Source organism: Carassius auratus, chromosome 50 (genome assembly GCF_003368295.1).
Source record: "Carassius auratus strain Wakin chromosome 50, ASM336829v1, whole genome shotgun sequence".
Lineage (NCBI taxonomy): Eukaryota > Metazoa > Chordata > Actinopteri > Cypriniformes > Cyprinidae > Carassius > Carassius auratus.
In genome coordinates this window covers 20,669,955-20,684,260 of record NC_039292.1, presented here as the reverse complement: position 1 = coordinate 20,684,260, position 14,306 = coordinate 20,669,955, and the positions used below count along the sequence as shown (strand labels likewise).

The 14,306-nt window shown below is 35.9% G+C and overlaps 3 gene segments (V, D, J or C); 2 read left to right on the top strand and 1 right to left on the bottom strand.

Annotated features, from left to right (window-relative positions):
• The first annotated feature begins 491 nt into the window (after positions 1-491).
• LOC113066487 (immunoglobulin kappa variable 3-11-like) lies at positions 492-1,488 on the top strand. The segment is given in 2 exon segments: positions 492-542; positions 643-1,488. Coding segments are annotated over 2 exon segments (372 nt in total).
• A 5,349-nt stretch (positions 1,489-6,837) lies between these two features.
• On the bottom strand, positions 6,838-8,884 carry LOC113066510 (immunoglobulin lambda constant 7-like). The segment is given in 3 exon segments: positions 6,838-7,369; positions 8,231-8,279; positions 8,867-8,884. Coding segments are annotated over 3 exon segments (381 nt in total).
• A 1,510-nt stretch (positions 8,885-10,394) lies between these two features.
• On the top strand, positions 10,395-11,027 carry LOC113067326 (immunoglobulin kappa variable 1-8-like). The segment is given in 2 exon segments: positions 10,395-10,593; positions 10,690-11,027. Coding segments are annotated over 2 exon segments (366 nt in total).
• The last annotated feature ends 3,279 nt before the right edge of the window (positions 11,028-14,306 follow it).

Sequence of the window (14,306 nt, the reverse complement as noted above, 5' to 3'; positions counted from 1 at the left end):
CATGCTTATGTAAATATGGAAGGACAATTGTTTCACGTGCCTCTTGAACCGAGGCTCTACAGCGATCTGTCACGACACATTAAAGACACAAAACAGTATTCATTCTTTAATTTCTTTAAAAAAATGTCTTGTTTCACACCAGAGGTAACCTGCTGTCTATTCTGTCACCACATTGTCAGTTTCCTCTTTACTCTGCGATGTATTTTTTACGGTGTGAGAGGATGATGTGTAGTGTGAGAGCAGCATGACTTGGCAAGAATTGGTCTTTAAAATAAAGTGCAACACTTTATTTATCTGAAATTATCAAGATTAATGTGTTCTTGTCATATTTTATTACCACAAGACTTCAAGGGGGGCCGGAGCCACACCTGCCCACAAAATAGACACACCCCTGGAGCTCTGAGAGTGTTTATAGAGCTGTGAGTTTAACACTTCATGACTGAGAGCAGAACAGAACACAATCTTCATCATCACACAAGACACAACAACAACAATGAACAACATCATCATCCTCATCTGGACTCTCACACTGTTTGCTCAAGGTTTGTGTAGTACAATTTTAAGAAAGATTATACATACTTTTAAGTGTACAATTTTAAACATTTACAGTTTTTCATTAATTTTCATTGTTCTTTCTTTCAGAGTGTAGTGGACAGTACACTGTAACTCAGAGTCCATCATTAATAACAGCAGCTCAAGGACAAAACGTCAGAATAAACTGTAAAACCAGCAGTAGTGTGTGTGGTGGTGATGAGTTACACTGGTACTTACAGAAACCTGGAGAAGCTCCTAAACTCCTCATATATGATGCAACAAGCCGTTACACTGGAACTCCTTCTAGATTCAGTGGCAGTGGATTTGGCAGTGATTTCTCTCTGACCATCAGTGGAGTCCAGACTGAAGATACAGGAGATTATTACTGTCTGAGTGCACACTGTCCTAGTAGCTATGTGTTCACACAGTGATAAAGAGTCGTACAAAAACCTCCGTCAGTCAGAGTCACAGTGACTGCACTGATACAGCTGAGAGACACTGCAGCTGCTGATGAGAGGATCACAAACAACACAATGACTTCAAGTAACACACTTTACCCTGCTGACCTTTTCCTAACCCTTAACTCTATCTGTATCACACCTCAATAACTGAAAAAGTTAAAAAAGCTTTTAATCATTGTGAAACATCTGTTCAAATCTATTTTAGATTTTCACTATCTGCATGATCATATGAATTAAAAGTTTAGTGTAACACCTGGCTGTCACTACTAAATCGTAAGTTTGAAAAGAACTAAATAACTGTTGTTAATATGAATATGGGCTTTAGAAGACTAGGAAGTTTAAGTGTCCTAGGGCAGAGGCAAACACACACACTGTTGTAAAAAAAATTAACTTCTGTTCATATATAAATTAAGTAGAGTGAATCAAGGAAAAAGAAGAGAACGACATATACAGTCAAAAAAAAATTTCCTTTTATGTTAAAGTTTCAATTTCAATGTTCAACTTCAAATCCGTTCTATAAACTTTACAGGAAAATTTAATATCAAGGGGGAAAAAAATAAATCGTAACCATTTGCTAACATTTGTTCCTATAGCATATTCTCAAAAATTCCATACAAAATGTCCATTGATGTTCAGATTTATATCAATTACGTTTATATCTCCTCAGTTCCGTTTAAAGTGTAATCCAGCAAAGTTCAGATCTACAAGTCTTTATCAGTGAAAAAAAAAAGAAAAATCACAACCATTCAGACACTGAGGGGTCTCCTGGCCGCTTAGGGGTGCTGTCGCATCTAGCGGGAAGTGGAGGTGGCAGTTACAGAAGTCTTCTTGTATATGCTGCCTCAGGTGAAGCTCCCCTCGCCCGAGGTTTGTAAAATTGAGCTTGCCTCTCCCGTGAGATTCAGCTCCTCTGCGATGCTTAGGAACCTTTAAGTACACACTCTAAGCTTTGTGTACTTTCTGAAAACCACATGGTGGTCAGTGTGCACGTGAACACTTTGTGCACTTTCTAATCTACAAGTGGTAAGTTTGCACACAAGACTCTGCAAACTTTCTGAAATCTTGTATGATAAGGGTTACGCGCTCCGCTTCGTTCCCTTTCTTGAGATGATTAGACCTTGGTTTCTTGGGCTCCATTCAGCCAGTGTGTATTTGTTTATACACCTCAAGCATCGCTCCCTCAACATGAGGGGCTATTTGGGTGATTCTCGTGGTAACTTAGCAGCGCTCCCCTTTTTCCAAACAATTAAGTTGGGTATGCAGCTTAGGCCTTTTGGTCATAAGGGATACTGTCACAGACAGCCGTCTAAACGTCCCAGGAGCAACTCCCATGGAAATGGTAGAGTTGGTACTTAGTGCTCGCCATGATTCTGGCCTGCACTCCCCTCAGCATGTCGGCGTGGGTATACTGTTCCCCAAAGCGCCCCCTAGAGGATGCAGTTCGAAGTTCCCTCGAAAGGGAACAATCTCAGGTTATGTATGTAACCATAGTTCCCTGAGTAGGGAACGATAAACTGAGTCCTCTAGCTCCCTGCCATGCTTCGGACGCAAGCTTCAGACGAAGAAGAGAATGACGTGCTCTCCCGGTGCTGATTTATAGTCGCGCCGGTAGTGACATCAGAGGCTGTCGCCGGCCAACAAGTTGGTGTTTTTTCATTGACACGGGTCACGATGAGGTATTCCCCAAAGCACCCCCTAGAGGACGCAGTGTCTCGTTCCCTACTCAGGGAACTATGGTTACATACGTAACCTGAGACAGTTTTTTAACACAGTTACATGCAGTGTAATGTTACTTATGTTTATGATATTGTTTAAAAATGTGTAAATCTTGTAAAACATATGAAGGTTTACATATATTGTTGATCTACATGTTATGCATACAGAATGAACTGTCTTTGTTTTGATACTAGTCTAATTAAAACTGATATGTATTTTTATCAAATTTAATCATCAGAAGAGAAGTTATTTATAATAGAAGTTTTGAAAGCACAATGTTATTTAGACATGTCATTTAAATGACACATTGTTCAAATGATTAAATAAAGGATTTATAGAAGGTTTCTGTGTTACATGAAGTAAAAAATGCGACAACAAACCATTAAAATACGTATTACAATTTAATTATAGTGAAGTTACCAAAATGATGTTGAGATAACTTGATTTAATTGCACAGAATTAACATGGTCGAAGCATATATCTGAAATAAAATAATAATGTTAAACTAACATAACTGAATATAACTTATAAAGACTATGTACACATTACTTTTTGAAAATGCATATGATTAACACAACCGTATTATAATGAAACCACACAAATGCATAGGATACTCTGACCTCAAACTGAATGTGTGGAACCAATGTCCATAATTCAATTGAGTAAATCCCAAATCTTTTTTCAGTGTGTAAGGAACAATCTGTTAATATTGCCTTCTTGTGCTCACCCCATGCAAACATGGCATTGATATGACCCTCTGACTTTTCATGTACTTTAAATCCACCATCTTTGTACATTGCCTTTTTCCAACGAGAGAATCCCAGTTGTGATGTGAATACAGATGCTGGGGTTTTGGCAAAGAGAAGTGTCGACATGCAAAACAGTAGGCAGAGTTTTGGTTTTGGGAGTATTCAAGCCATGGGTGTTGTTTATACCACTGAAAGACCTCTTCCTGTTGCCATGCATGGTTTGCAGAAATACCTTAAGTTGAGTTGTGTAGGACCTGCTGCTCTGGACTGTGAAGCGTCTGTAAAGTATAAATGATTGTGATCAGTCCTTACTTCAGTTTTTATGAAGTTTCATTCAAAATGATTAGTTACAAAGTGTATTTGTGGTCAGTATTACAACTTACATTGTATTTAAAAGGAAGGCACTCATAATGTCATGTAAACTGAAAGATAAAATGTCACAACATACCGTGAGGTCCAGGTGGAGCAGCATGTACTTGTGGAACATGAGGAGCTTCTCTGTCATCGGTCACCATCACCTTCTGACATGTCCTCTGAATCACTAGATGAAGTACCTGAAGCAGTAAAAACAATCACCATTACACCCATAGACTGTATGTGGACAAATTATTGTCAAACATTTTCCTTTGTCTTTTCATAATGTTTTGTATTTAGATTTAGAGTATAGATTGTCTATGTTTAAAGTGTGGGGTTTGCTGTGTATTAGCAAATTAATAGCATACGCTTTGGGCAAAATTGGACCGTTCTTTTTAAATTTAATTTAGTATGAGAGTACACAACAGCTTCAGGTAACTGTTCATGGATGACATATACTTACAGACGTGTCTTTCTGTGTGTGTATTATGCACATTTTATTAATGTTCTTCTGTCTTTTACAACTGTTTTAACTGTTGTTCTTGTGTAGTGATGTTTTAGACAGTTGTAATTGTATAACTGGAGTGAAAAACAACTTGAATGTAAGCCTACAGGGTAAATTCCACTCATAGACAAAAGTTCCTTTTGTAGCCTTAGGTTTTCTGTAACCTGCTGCTTTTTCCTGCAACAGAAAAATGACAGAATTAATATGTTTGGCATCTAAATGTTTGACTTTTTTTTACTGGATTTTTTTTTTTTTGTTTCTTTATCTTATTGGAACGGAAACTATAGGAATCGACAAGAATCAGAATAAGATTCGATAAAATTCAAACGATACTGAATCCTAGTCATTGTAAAATTATATTTTCTATATTTTTATTGAAGTGTTAAACTCACAGCTCTATAAACACTCAGAGCACTGAAGCATGTGCTGACCATGCAAAGAAGTGCACATTCACATTCAAGGTAGGATGTCTATTTTTGGTAATGATAATGGTATTGTTCACATCAATTTAATATTTTGTTATTAAGAAGATTTGCAAACTAATTTATTTTATTTTATTCAGTATCCAGAGGAATCACTGTGACTGTGAGCCTAAAGTTAAAACTGTCCAGCTCGGTCAAACAGCTACAATAGAGTGTAGTACAGATCCAGGAATATTCAGCAACTACTTAGCCTGGTATCAGCAGAAACCTGGAGAAGCTCCTAAACTCCTCATAAAATACATAAACAGCCTCCAGTCAGGAACTCCATCTAGATTCAGTGGCAGTGGATCTAGCCAAGGAAAAGATTTCTCTCTGACCATCAGTGGAGTCCAGACTGAAGATACAGGAGATTATTACTGTCAGAGTTTACACTATCCAAACAGTCAATATGTGTTCACACAGTGATAAAGAGTCGTACAAAAACCTCCGTCAGTCAGAGTCACAGTGACTGCACTGATACAGCTGAGAGACACTGCAGCTTGAGGAGATACAGTTTGTAACAAACAGCAGTTTCATCACAATACAATATAACATTGATTCTTGTTTTTTATGATATGATTTGACATTTGCTATAGCAAAACATGCCACAATAAGATTATGATTTGATTAATACACACAATAATAAAGCTATATATAAGACGTTGACATCACTCAACTAATGTTTCCTTCTGGTATTTTTGAACATCAGAAAACAAATCACCTGAAGACAGACGCTTCATATAATGACTATAACACGACATGTTTCCATGTAGGAATGAAAAGAGTTCCTTCTTGTGAAAGAGCCATGGCCTCGGACTCGATTCTTTTTGTTTAGAGAAACAGCAGCCAGAGTGATTCAGTAAGAGCTGTGAGAGACACAGATACTGAAGGACACACATCAGAATGAATCATTGACTGAGTCTCATCACAGATCAACAGTTGATTCAATCATTCAGAAGGTCAGTATGACTGCTGAGAGTCTCAGTGTGAACAAACCTCATCTCTCCATCAGTCCAACACAACTGACTCATTTCAGAGAATAAAAAGTCAAACAGTCAAACTTATATTTGAGTGATTGTGTTCCTCTCAGAATAGAGCAGCTCCATCAGCAGATGTTCAGCGTCCTCACAGGAGCTTCATGATACAGTAAAACTACACAGAGTCAACACACAGAGAACCAACAGTGATCTGTCTCAGTGTTTGAGACTCACAATTTGGCTACACACTCTTGTGTCATAATTTCCTTCATCTGCAGGTGTTTTCATGCTTCACTGAGTGACATTTGATTATAAAATATGAGCTTGAGTTCTGGGGCATCATTTATGAAGATGTAGGTGTCTGAATTTCTGAAATGTCCCTACAAACAACTTATAAAACCATCAAAACAAAAATGTTCCCAAATCCATTAATCTTTATAAATCTTAATTCAATTTAAATTCAAGCATAATGTAAACAAACACATAAACCTGCAGAACAACCACAAATATATCTTCATGATTCAGAAGAAGTACACACACAACACTGATCAACACAGACACTAATAACACAGTATCATTACTACTAACAGAAATCTTGTATTTCTAAAGAGAATGAGTCAGTGTTTAATATGATCATCATGTTTTAGATGTAAGATATGATTCCTGTCAGTCAAACTGAACAGACTGCATTCAGTCACTTCTGATATCTGGACGTGATGCTTTCCATTTGACCCACAGAAAGATTTTTTGTTTTTATGTTTTATGACATTTTCATATACAGTACATTTGAATTATCTCTTGACTACAGCAGAAGTGAAACTGGTGTGTTTCAGTCCAGATCATGTAACCAATCAAACAGTGACTCTGGGAGTGTGAGCTGAAAATCTCATTTGCATTGTCAGGGTGGAGTGATTGTGATCCTCTCAGAATAGAGCAGCTCTGTCTCCAGAGACCATGTTCAAACCCCAAGAGCTTTATTTGACTAGATTTACTGCTACTGATCGAGCTTCTGAAAAACACCTGGACTAACACTACATGCATCTTCATCTGTTAGTTGAATGATGTTGTCAGACACAAATGGAGTTTGTTGAGAAGCTTTATTGAATGTTGCAGCAAACACAGCAGATTGAAAGATCAGCCAGTGCTTTGACACTAGAGCTCTCTTTCAGTATTGAGTTGTAAATGACTACAGCTGCAGCACTAGACTCATGTGAATCCTGCCTGACACAGGACACTCAGATACGCTCATCTTCAGGAGAGAGCAGCGCTCACTGGAGAAACATCAGCACTGCGAGCGACTAACAGCGACTCTTGTGGAACGAGGCCTCATGAGGAGCTCCATCATGTGTTACTCTGCAGACGTACTGCTCTCCCGCTTCCCAGCGTGCTTTGCTGAGGGTCAGGACACTACTGCGGCTGTAGCGGCCGTCCTGCTCGCTCTCTGCGCTGGTCACAACCCCCTCGGTGACCTCTGAGCCGTCCAGTGTCCAGCTCACCAGCGCCCCCTGTGGAGAGTAAGAGCTGAGCAGGCAGAGCAGTGCGGCTGAGTCTCCAGAGATCTGCAGAGAAGAGGGCGGCAGCAGAGACACTGAGGGCTTCACTGTGGGACCAGCTGCAGGAGACAAACACAACACATTCACAAACACAGAGAAAACACACTGCAGCTCCAGCACTCTTCTGTCCTGCAGCATTCACAGCATTTCAACAGGACTTTCAGCAGCAGACATGAGGAGTGCAGTCAAAATCACTACAATCTCATCATTCACGTTATTCAACATCACTTACAGCTGATATATATGCAATATACAAACTATATATAATCACTACATACATTTAAATGAAACCTCATGAAATGAAACGATGTACATGAATGCTGACACTGTACAAAGACACTGAACACTTTAATTCCAGTATAGTCTCAAATCTCACCATAAAGTTCTTACATTGTCTTACTTGAACTTAAAATGTTCTTACAGTATTAAATATATATTTTTTTACACTTTTAAAAATCTTAAAGTTTCAAGCTGCTATTTTATTACTATATCTCACACCAAATGGAAATTATTTAATAATAATAATAATTATTATTATTATTATTATTATTATTATTATTATAAAAACAATGGATTCAACTTTTCTAAACATTCACATTTAGTATTTTGTATGTTTTTGAAGCATGGTATGTACAAAAGAGATTCAAAATCATTGACTGAACTACAAAAGGTAACTTTATTTACATTTTTATGTTTTTCCATGCATAATATCTATAATAAAATATGTACTCTATATGAAGTGTGAACATTAATGAAATTAAATCTGTAAATAAAATGAACTGATAAAACTCAAAGTGAGACACATCATGGAAATGTATTTTTGACAATATTTGTTTCCTGAGAGTTTAATTTAGTTCTTTTGAGACTTTAAATGTGATGATAAAATAAATAACCAAGACAGTTAAAAGAGAAAAACTTACCGAGCACCAGTTTAGTTCCTCCACCGAATGTGTACCACAGTGATCCAATCTAATGAAACACTCGTACAAAAACCTCTATTCCACTCGAGTGAACACACACTCCAGCAGAGAGAGAAACAACACTTCTACACTCTGTCATTTAGTTTAAGAAAATGTTTTTTTTTTTTTTTTTTAAAGTAAGAGCAAAGTATTTTCAAAATGTTTGTTATTAACTGAAAAATAATTTAGTTATTTTCATAATCAGTTAAAGAGTTTATTAATCTCATATATGATAGACATGATTCACTTTGACTTTAAATCCTGTATGTCTCTCTACAATCTCCAGCTGTCTGCTGATTTTGAACTTTCTAAAGAAATCTACAGTAATTGATGACCTGTGACCTCTGAGGTGACCTTTGACCTCTTCTATCATGAGGATGTTGTGGAGTTTCTCATAAAGGCACTTATTTTCTTCATATGCAACTCAATCATAATAATTCACACACAAAAAAAAAACTGCATCTTCGGACAAAAGAATCAAGACACAATTGTTCATATATACTGTAAATATATACTGTACAGGCTGTTGTGAATCCCAGGCTCTTATTGGAGCACAAGAACAACAAAACTTCACATAAACAAGATGTAATCTATCACCATCCAATGTGTGCCCATTTTTTTCTGAATGGATTCATGCATATAGTCATGTTAATAGTGTCCTATGTGAACATGCGTTCATTTTCCTCAGGTGTTTGTTTATTTTCTTGAAAATCATATTTTAATATGTGGTAACTATAGTTGCCGGTGAGCAAATATGTTGTATTCACCCCTTCAATGCCAAATTTGAATAGAAGGAGAACATTTGGCATCTAACTCAAAATAACTCCTTTCAACAGATCAATCTTTCTTCATAAAAAAAATGTATCATGCATAAAATTCAAAGAACATTTGATGCAAACCCCAAAAAATCATCTATCTTATAATCTCTTAGATATGATAACACAACAAATCCATTTGTCTTAAAATGGTGGAACATAGTTCTGAACAAAGTGCAGACATTAAGTTGACCCAACAGGGTATTGTGTATAAAAAAGTTAAATGAAAATCAATACATAAAACTAAATAGAATGAAGAAAATATTACATCTGTATCATAAAAAAGGTATACCTGAAAGAAACAGTTTAGTTACCAACATTCAGCAAAATATCATATTTTTGCTCAACAGAAGAAAGAAACTCATTGGTTTGCAACTTCAGGAAAACTAAATGATGACACAATTTCCATTTTTGGGTGAACTTCCCCTTACATAAGCAGTGAAGGTACAAGTAGTTTTATAAATTTACATAAACATATTTGCATTCTATTCTTGTGATTTGTGAAAGTCCTTGATATTCATTAAATTAATGATATTATTTTTTAAATATTTGCTTTTTATACAATTATCATGTGTAGGCTACACCCATGATTGTTTGTTTGTTTGTTTATTTACTTGATATTGAACATGCAGGTATTTTCATTCTAAGAGGTGTGTTAGTTAAAAATAAATACTAATAAATAGAATGAAGAAATGTATGATTTTTTTTTATGCCCATAGTATTCAGTGTCTGATTGCTATAGGCGATTTCATATAATAATGTTAAAATGTAAAGTCATTTACATTACAATGGAATCATAAGCTACTAGTCCTTGACCAATTAGAATAAAACACTCACAAACTGGATAAAGGAGCTTCAATATTTTGCTGTTACAAGACATAATGTCTACAGCTATTAATCCCATATGTTAGCTCTTTATCTTTCTATTCTTCCTTTTGTGTGACTGACTGAAGTTTGTAAAATGCTGCTGAAATTTAGGAGTAGGAACTTGACAGCTCATGTGACACCTTTTTATTTCTTCAAATCCTTTATTTGGTTGTTTGCTTGCATGTCATTGAGAAATAAAACATGGATGACATCTAGAAAAATGACAACTATAAACTGGTGGGCTTAAATTGGTTATCAGAACGTTTTCTGTCCATTTTATAATGTCAGGCCCACACAAGGATTCATAATAGACGTACAGTCGGTCTTGATACTTTATGAACAGACTCATGTTTCTTGCTTTTATTACAGCGGTGGCAGCTCATCTAATGGAATGTATGTAATTATATATTCTGTGACTCTAGTTTATTAGTCTTGTATCAGCTCGAGCTGTTGTGAATCCTGCCCACTTCTTTGCATGGTCAGCACATGCTTCAGTGCTCTGAGAGTGTTTATAGAGCTGTGAGTTTAACACTTCATGACTGAGAGCAGAACAGAACACAATCTTCATCATCACACAAGACACAACAACAACAATGAACAACATCATCATCCTCATCTGGACCATTGCAGCTTTTATTCAAGGTTTTTGTTGTTGTTGTTTTTTTACCATTTTAATATACCAATATTCTGCTATAAAGGTGATTTATTGACAAACTAACTTTATTTTCTCTTCTTCAGCCTCCAGAGGAGTCACTTTGACTCAACCTGAAGTTAAAACTGTCCAGCTCGGTCAAACAGCTACAATAGAGTGTAACATAGATGTAGGGATACGTAGCAGCTACTTAGCCTGGTATCAGCAGAAACCTGGAGAAGCTCCTAAACTCCTCATTTATCAAATAAACAGCCTCCAGTCAGGAACTCCATCTAGATTCAGTGGCAGTGGAACAGCGAGTACTGGAAAAGATTTCTCTCTGACCATCAGTGGAGTCCAGACTGAAGATACAGGAGATTATTACTGTCAGAGTTACCACAGTGGTCCAGTGTTCACACAGTGATAAAGAGTCGTACAAAAACCTCCATCAGTCAGAGTCACAGTGACTGCACTGATACAGCTGAGAGACACTGCAGCTGATGATGCTTATCTCAATATTTTTTGTCTGTAACTCTCTATTGTACTGATGAACACCATCAATTTGCCCAACATTACGAGTAAATATTAGAATTATGTAGGAGCAAAACTATTCAATGCTGTACAAATCACACAAATCTAGATTACTTACAAATCTTCTGCTCAAACAGTTTGCAAAAGTCTTATTCATTGCTGCTGCACTAACTGGCATCACTGGTTCCTGAAGGGGTTAATTCATGATCCCATTTTAATTAATTTAATTAAATCTGTCGTGGTATATGATTAATGATTACAATAATCAGTGTCTCTGCATCAGAAAAATGCCTTATCTTCCCATGTTTATAGTCCTTGGCTAAACCCAAGCTGAATTCACTGTTTGTTCATCAGCAGAGGTCCAACAAATTTCCTCAAATGTTCTTCTACTTCCTGCACACCCTTGTTCAGATTTATTCAGTTCAGATTCATTCAAACTATAGCCTTCATATTTAAAATGACTGGATGATTATTTTTTAACTGCTTGCTCCCTTAATTACGACATTAACCATGGCCAAAAAAAAAAAAAAAACATTATTTTTGTATTCACAATGGTAACCATAAATTAACCAGTTTACACTAACCATAGTTTTACGTGGTAGCTTGTATGTAGTAAAACTGCCGTTATAAAAATAGGTCAAACTGCCAAAAAACACAGTATACAATTTTTCTATTATAAAACCTTGGTTAAGTTTTTATGAGGGCTGGTGTACTGTAAACTTCTTAACAAACCGAGGGCTTCTTAACTTTTTAACAGAGTGCCCCAAAGCAAAAAGCTGGTATGCATTGCACCTGCTGCCTCTTATACTCACGCAGTGATCAACGGCAGCTGGACGCAATAATTACATGCCAATGTGCATTGGCTCGTTTAGTTTACACTCGAAGTAGATTGGTCTATCGAAGCGATATACCATTTCCGTCCCTCACCGACGTGGCGTCGAGAGGGACCGACTGAAAGTGAACATCATGTTTTAAGACTAACTTAGAACTAACTTACAAACGTAGAAGTTTGGGCAGATTAGATCACATTTATCTATTAACTTTTTATTCCACTGTGGCTTAATCTGTTCTATCAATGTAGTATTTTCACGTAATGACATAAACTATAAATAAATGATTTTTTTTCTGGTATTTTTGTTTTCGTTCCTTTTCTAATGTCTTTACTGCAGTGATTCTGTGTCTGTATTTTTTTTTTTTTTTTTTTTTTTTTTTTTTACATAAACTGTGCATTTTATAAAGCTACTCTGAGATGGTCATTCATTTTTTGTATTGAATATCTGCTGCAAAAGAAACAAAATGCATGCATTTACTAAACCCAATGATACCAAAATGTAGAAAGGCTTCAAAAGATATAATTGTATAAGGGCAGACCTTACACATAAAATAATGCAGTTTCTGTTATTTCAGCTGATGAAAGTTTTTTTTTTTCATGGTGTTATGATTGACTAAATGTTCCTGTTGGAAGAGAGCATGTGTTTGTGTTTTGAATAAGTTTGGGGGTTTAGTTTACAATGTGTGATTTTGAGCATGAAATTAACCGTTTTGCCAATTTTGTGTTTTAGGTGTGTTGGTGCGTTAAGAGTTTAGTAAACTTGTTAACCCTTGTGAAAAAGTAGTGCACTTAGGTATACTTTTATAAAGTGTACTTATTGCGGAAATAATGTACTTTAAAAGAACACACATATGTGCAAATTAAATGTTATTTTCAACGCTTAAGTACATTGTATTTGTAATTCATTTAAAATGTATCACAAAATTGTGTAAGGTTGTTTCAGACAGTGTCATGCATAAATAATTAGCCTTTTCATTCTACCTGAAGCAAAATTATGTAACGTTAGTGTCGAACCTAAACTCACGTGAAAACACGTCTGCTAAGAGGTGTAGTCTAGTGATACACAGGTATATGCTGTATACTCACTAGTAAAGGCCAAGGATTTCCGTACACCCACTTAAAAAAGCTTGAGGATACAAAACAACTTGGTTTTGTGTCTAATCTTTTACACTTTCAGGTACCACTTTAGAATAAGGTTCCATTAGTTAATGTTAGTTAATGTATTAATTAACATGAACAAACAATGAATAATACATTTATTACTGTATTTATTCATCTTCGTTAATGTTAGTTAATGAAAATACAGTTATTCATTGTTAGTTCATGGTAATTCACAGTGCATTAACTAATGTTAACAAGCACAACTTTTGATTTAAATAATGCATTAGTAAATGTTGAAATTAACATGAACTAAGACTTATAAATGCTGTAGAAGGATTGTTCTTGCTTAGTTCATGTTAACGAAAGTAGTTAACTAACATTAACTAATGGAACCTTATTCTAAAGTGTTACCCACTTTCATTCATAAATTCACCCTGTCTGTGTTTGCAAAATGACACGGATCGAATCGCTGAATCCAGTCACAAATGGAACTGGCGATATAAAGCAGAACATCATGGAATTTGGCTATTTTTTAATGAATGCATCTACAGAAGGGCTTTACAATGAATCAAATATCAACATACACTAGTGTATATGATGGATATTTAAGCTGATAAGCAATTATTTAATAGTGATAATTGGTCCCTATACTAAAATGTTACCAAAATGATATTTGTGAAAAATTGAAATCAAATATACTATAATATGGTTTTGTTGGCAGCTCAGTCTGTTGTGAATCCTGCCCACTTCTTTGCATGGTCAGCACATGCTTCAGTGCTCTGAGAGTGTTTATAGAGCTGTGAGTTTAACACTTCATGACTGAGAGCAGAACAGAACACAATCTTCATCATCACACAAGACACAACAACAACAATGAACAACATCATCATCCTCATCTGGACTCTCACACTGTTTGCTCAAGGTTTGTAATAAAACTTTCAGAATGTTATTAACCATTTTAAAATGTGTAATATACATTATTGTAATTTGTGTCCTGTTTTCCTTTGTTTCAGAGTGTACAGGACAGTACACAGTAACTCAGACTCAATCAATAATAGCAGCTCAACCAGGACAAGATGTCAGAATAAATTGTAAAACCAGCAGTTCAGTGTACAATAATGATCATTTAGCCTGGTACTTACAGAAACCTGGAGAAGCTCCTAAACTCCTCATATATTATGCAACAAACCGTTACACTGGAACTCAGTGTGATTCAGTGGCAGTGGATCTGACAGTGATTTCTCTCTGACCATCAGTGGA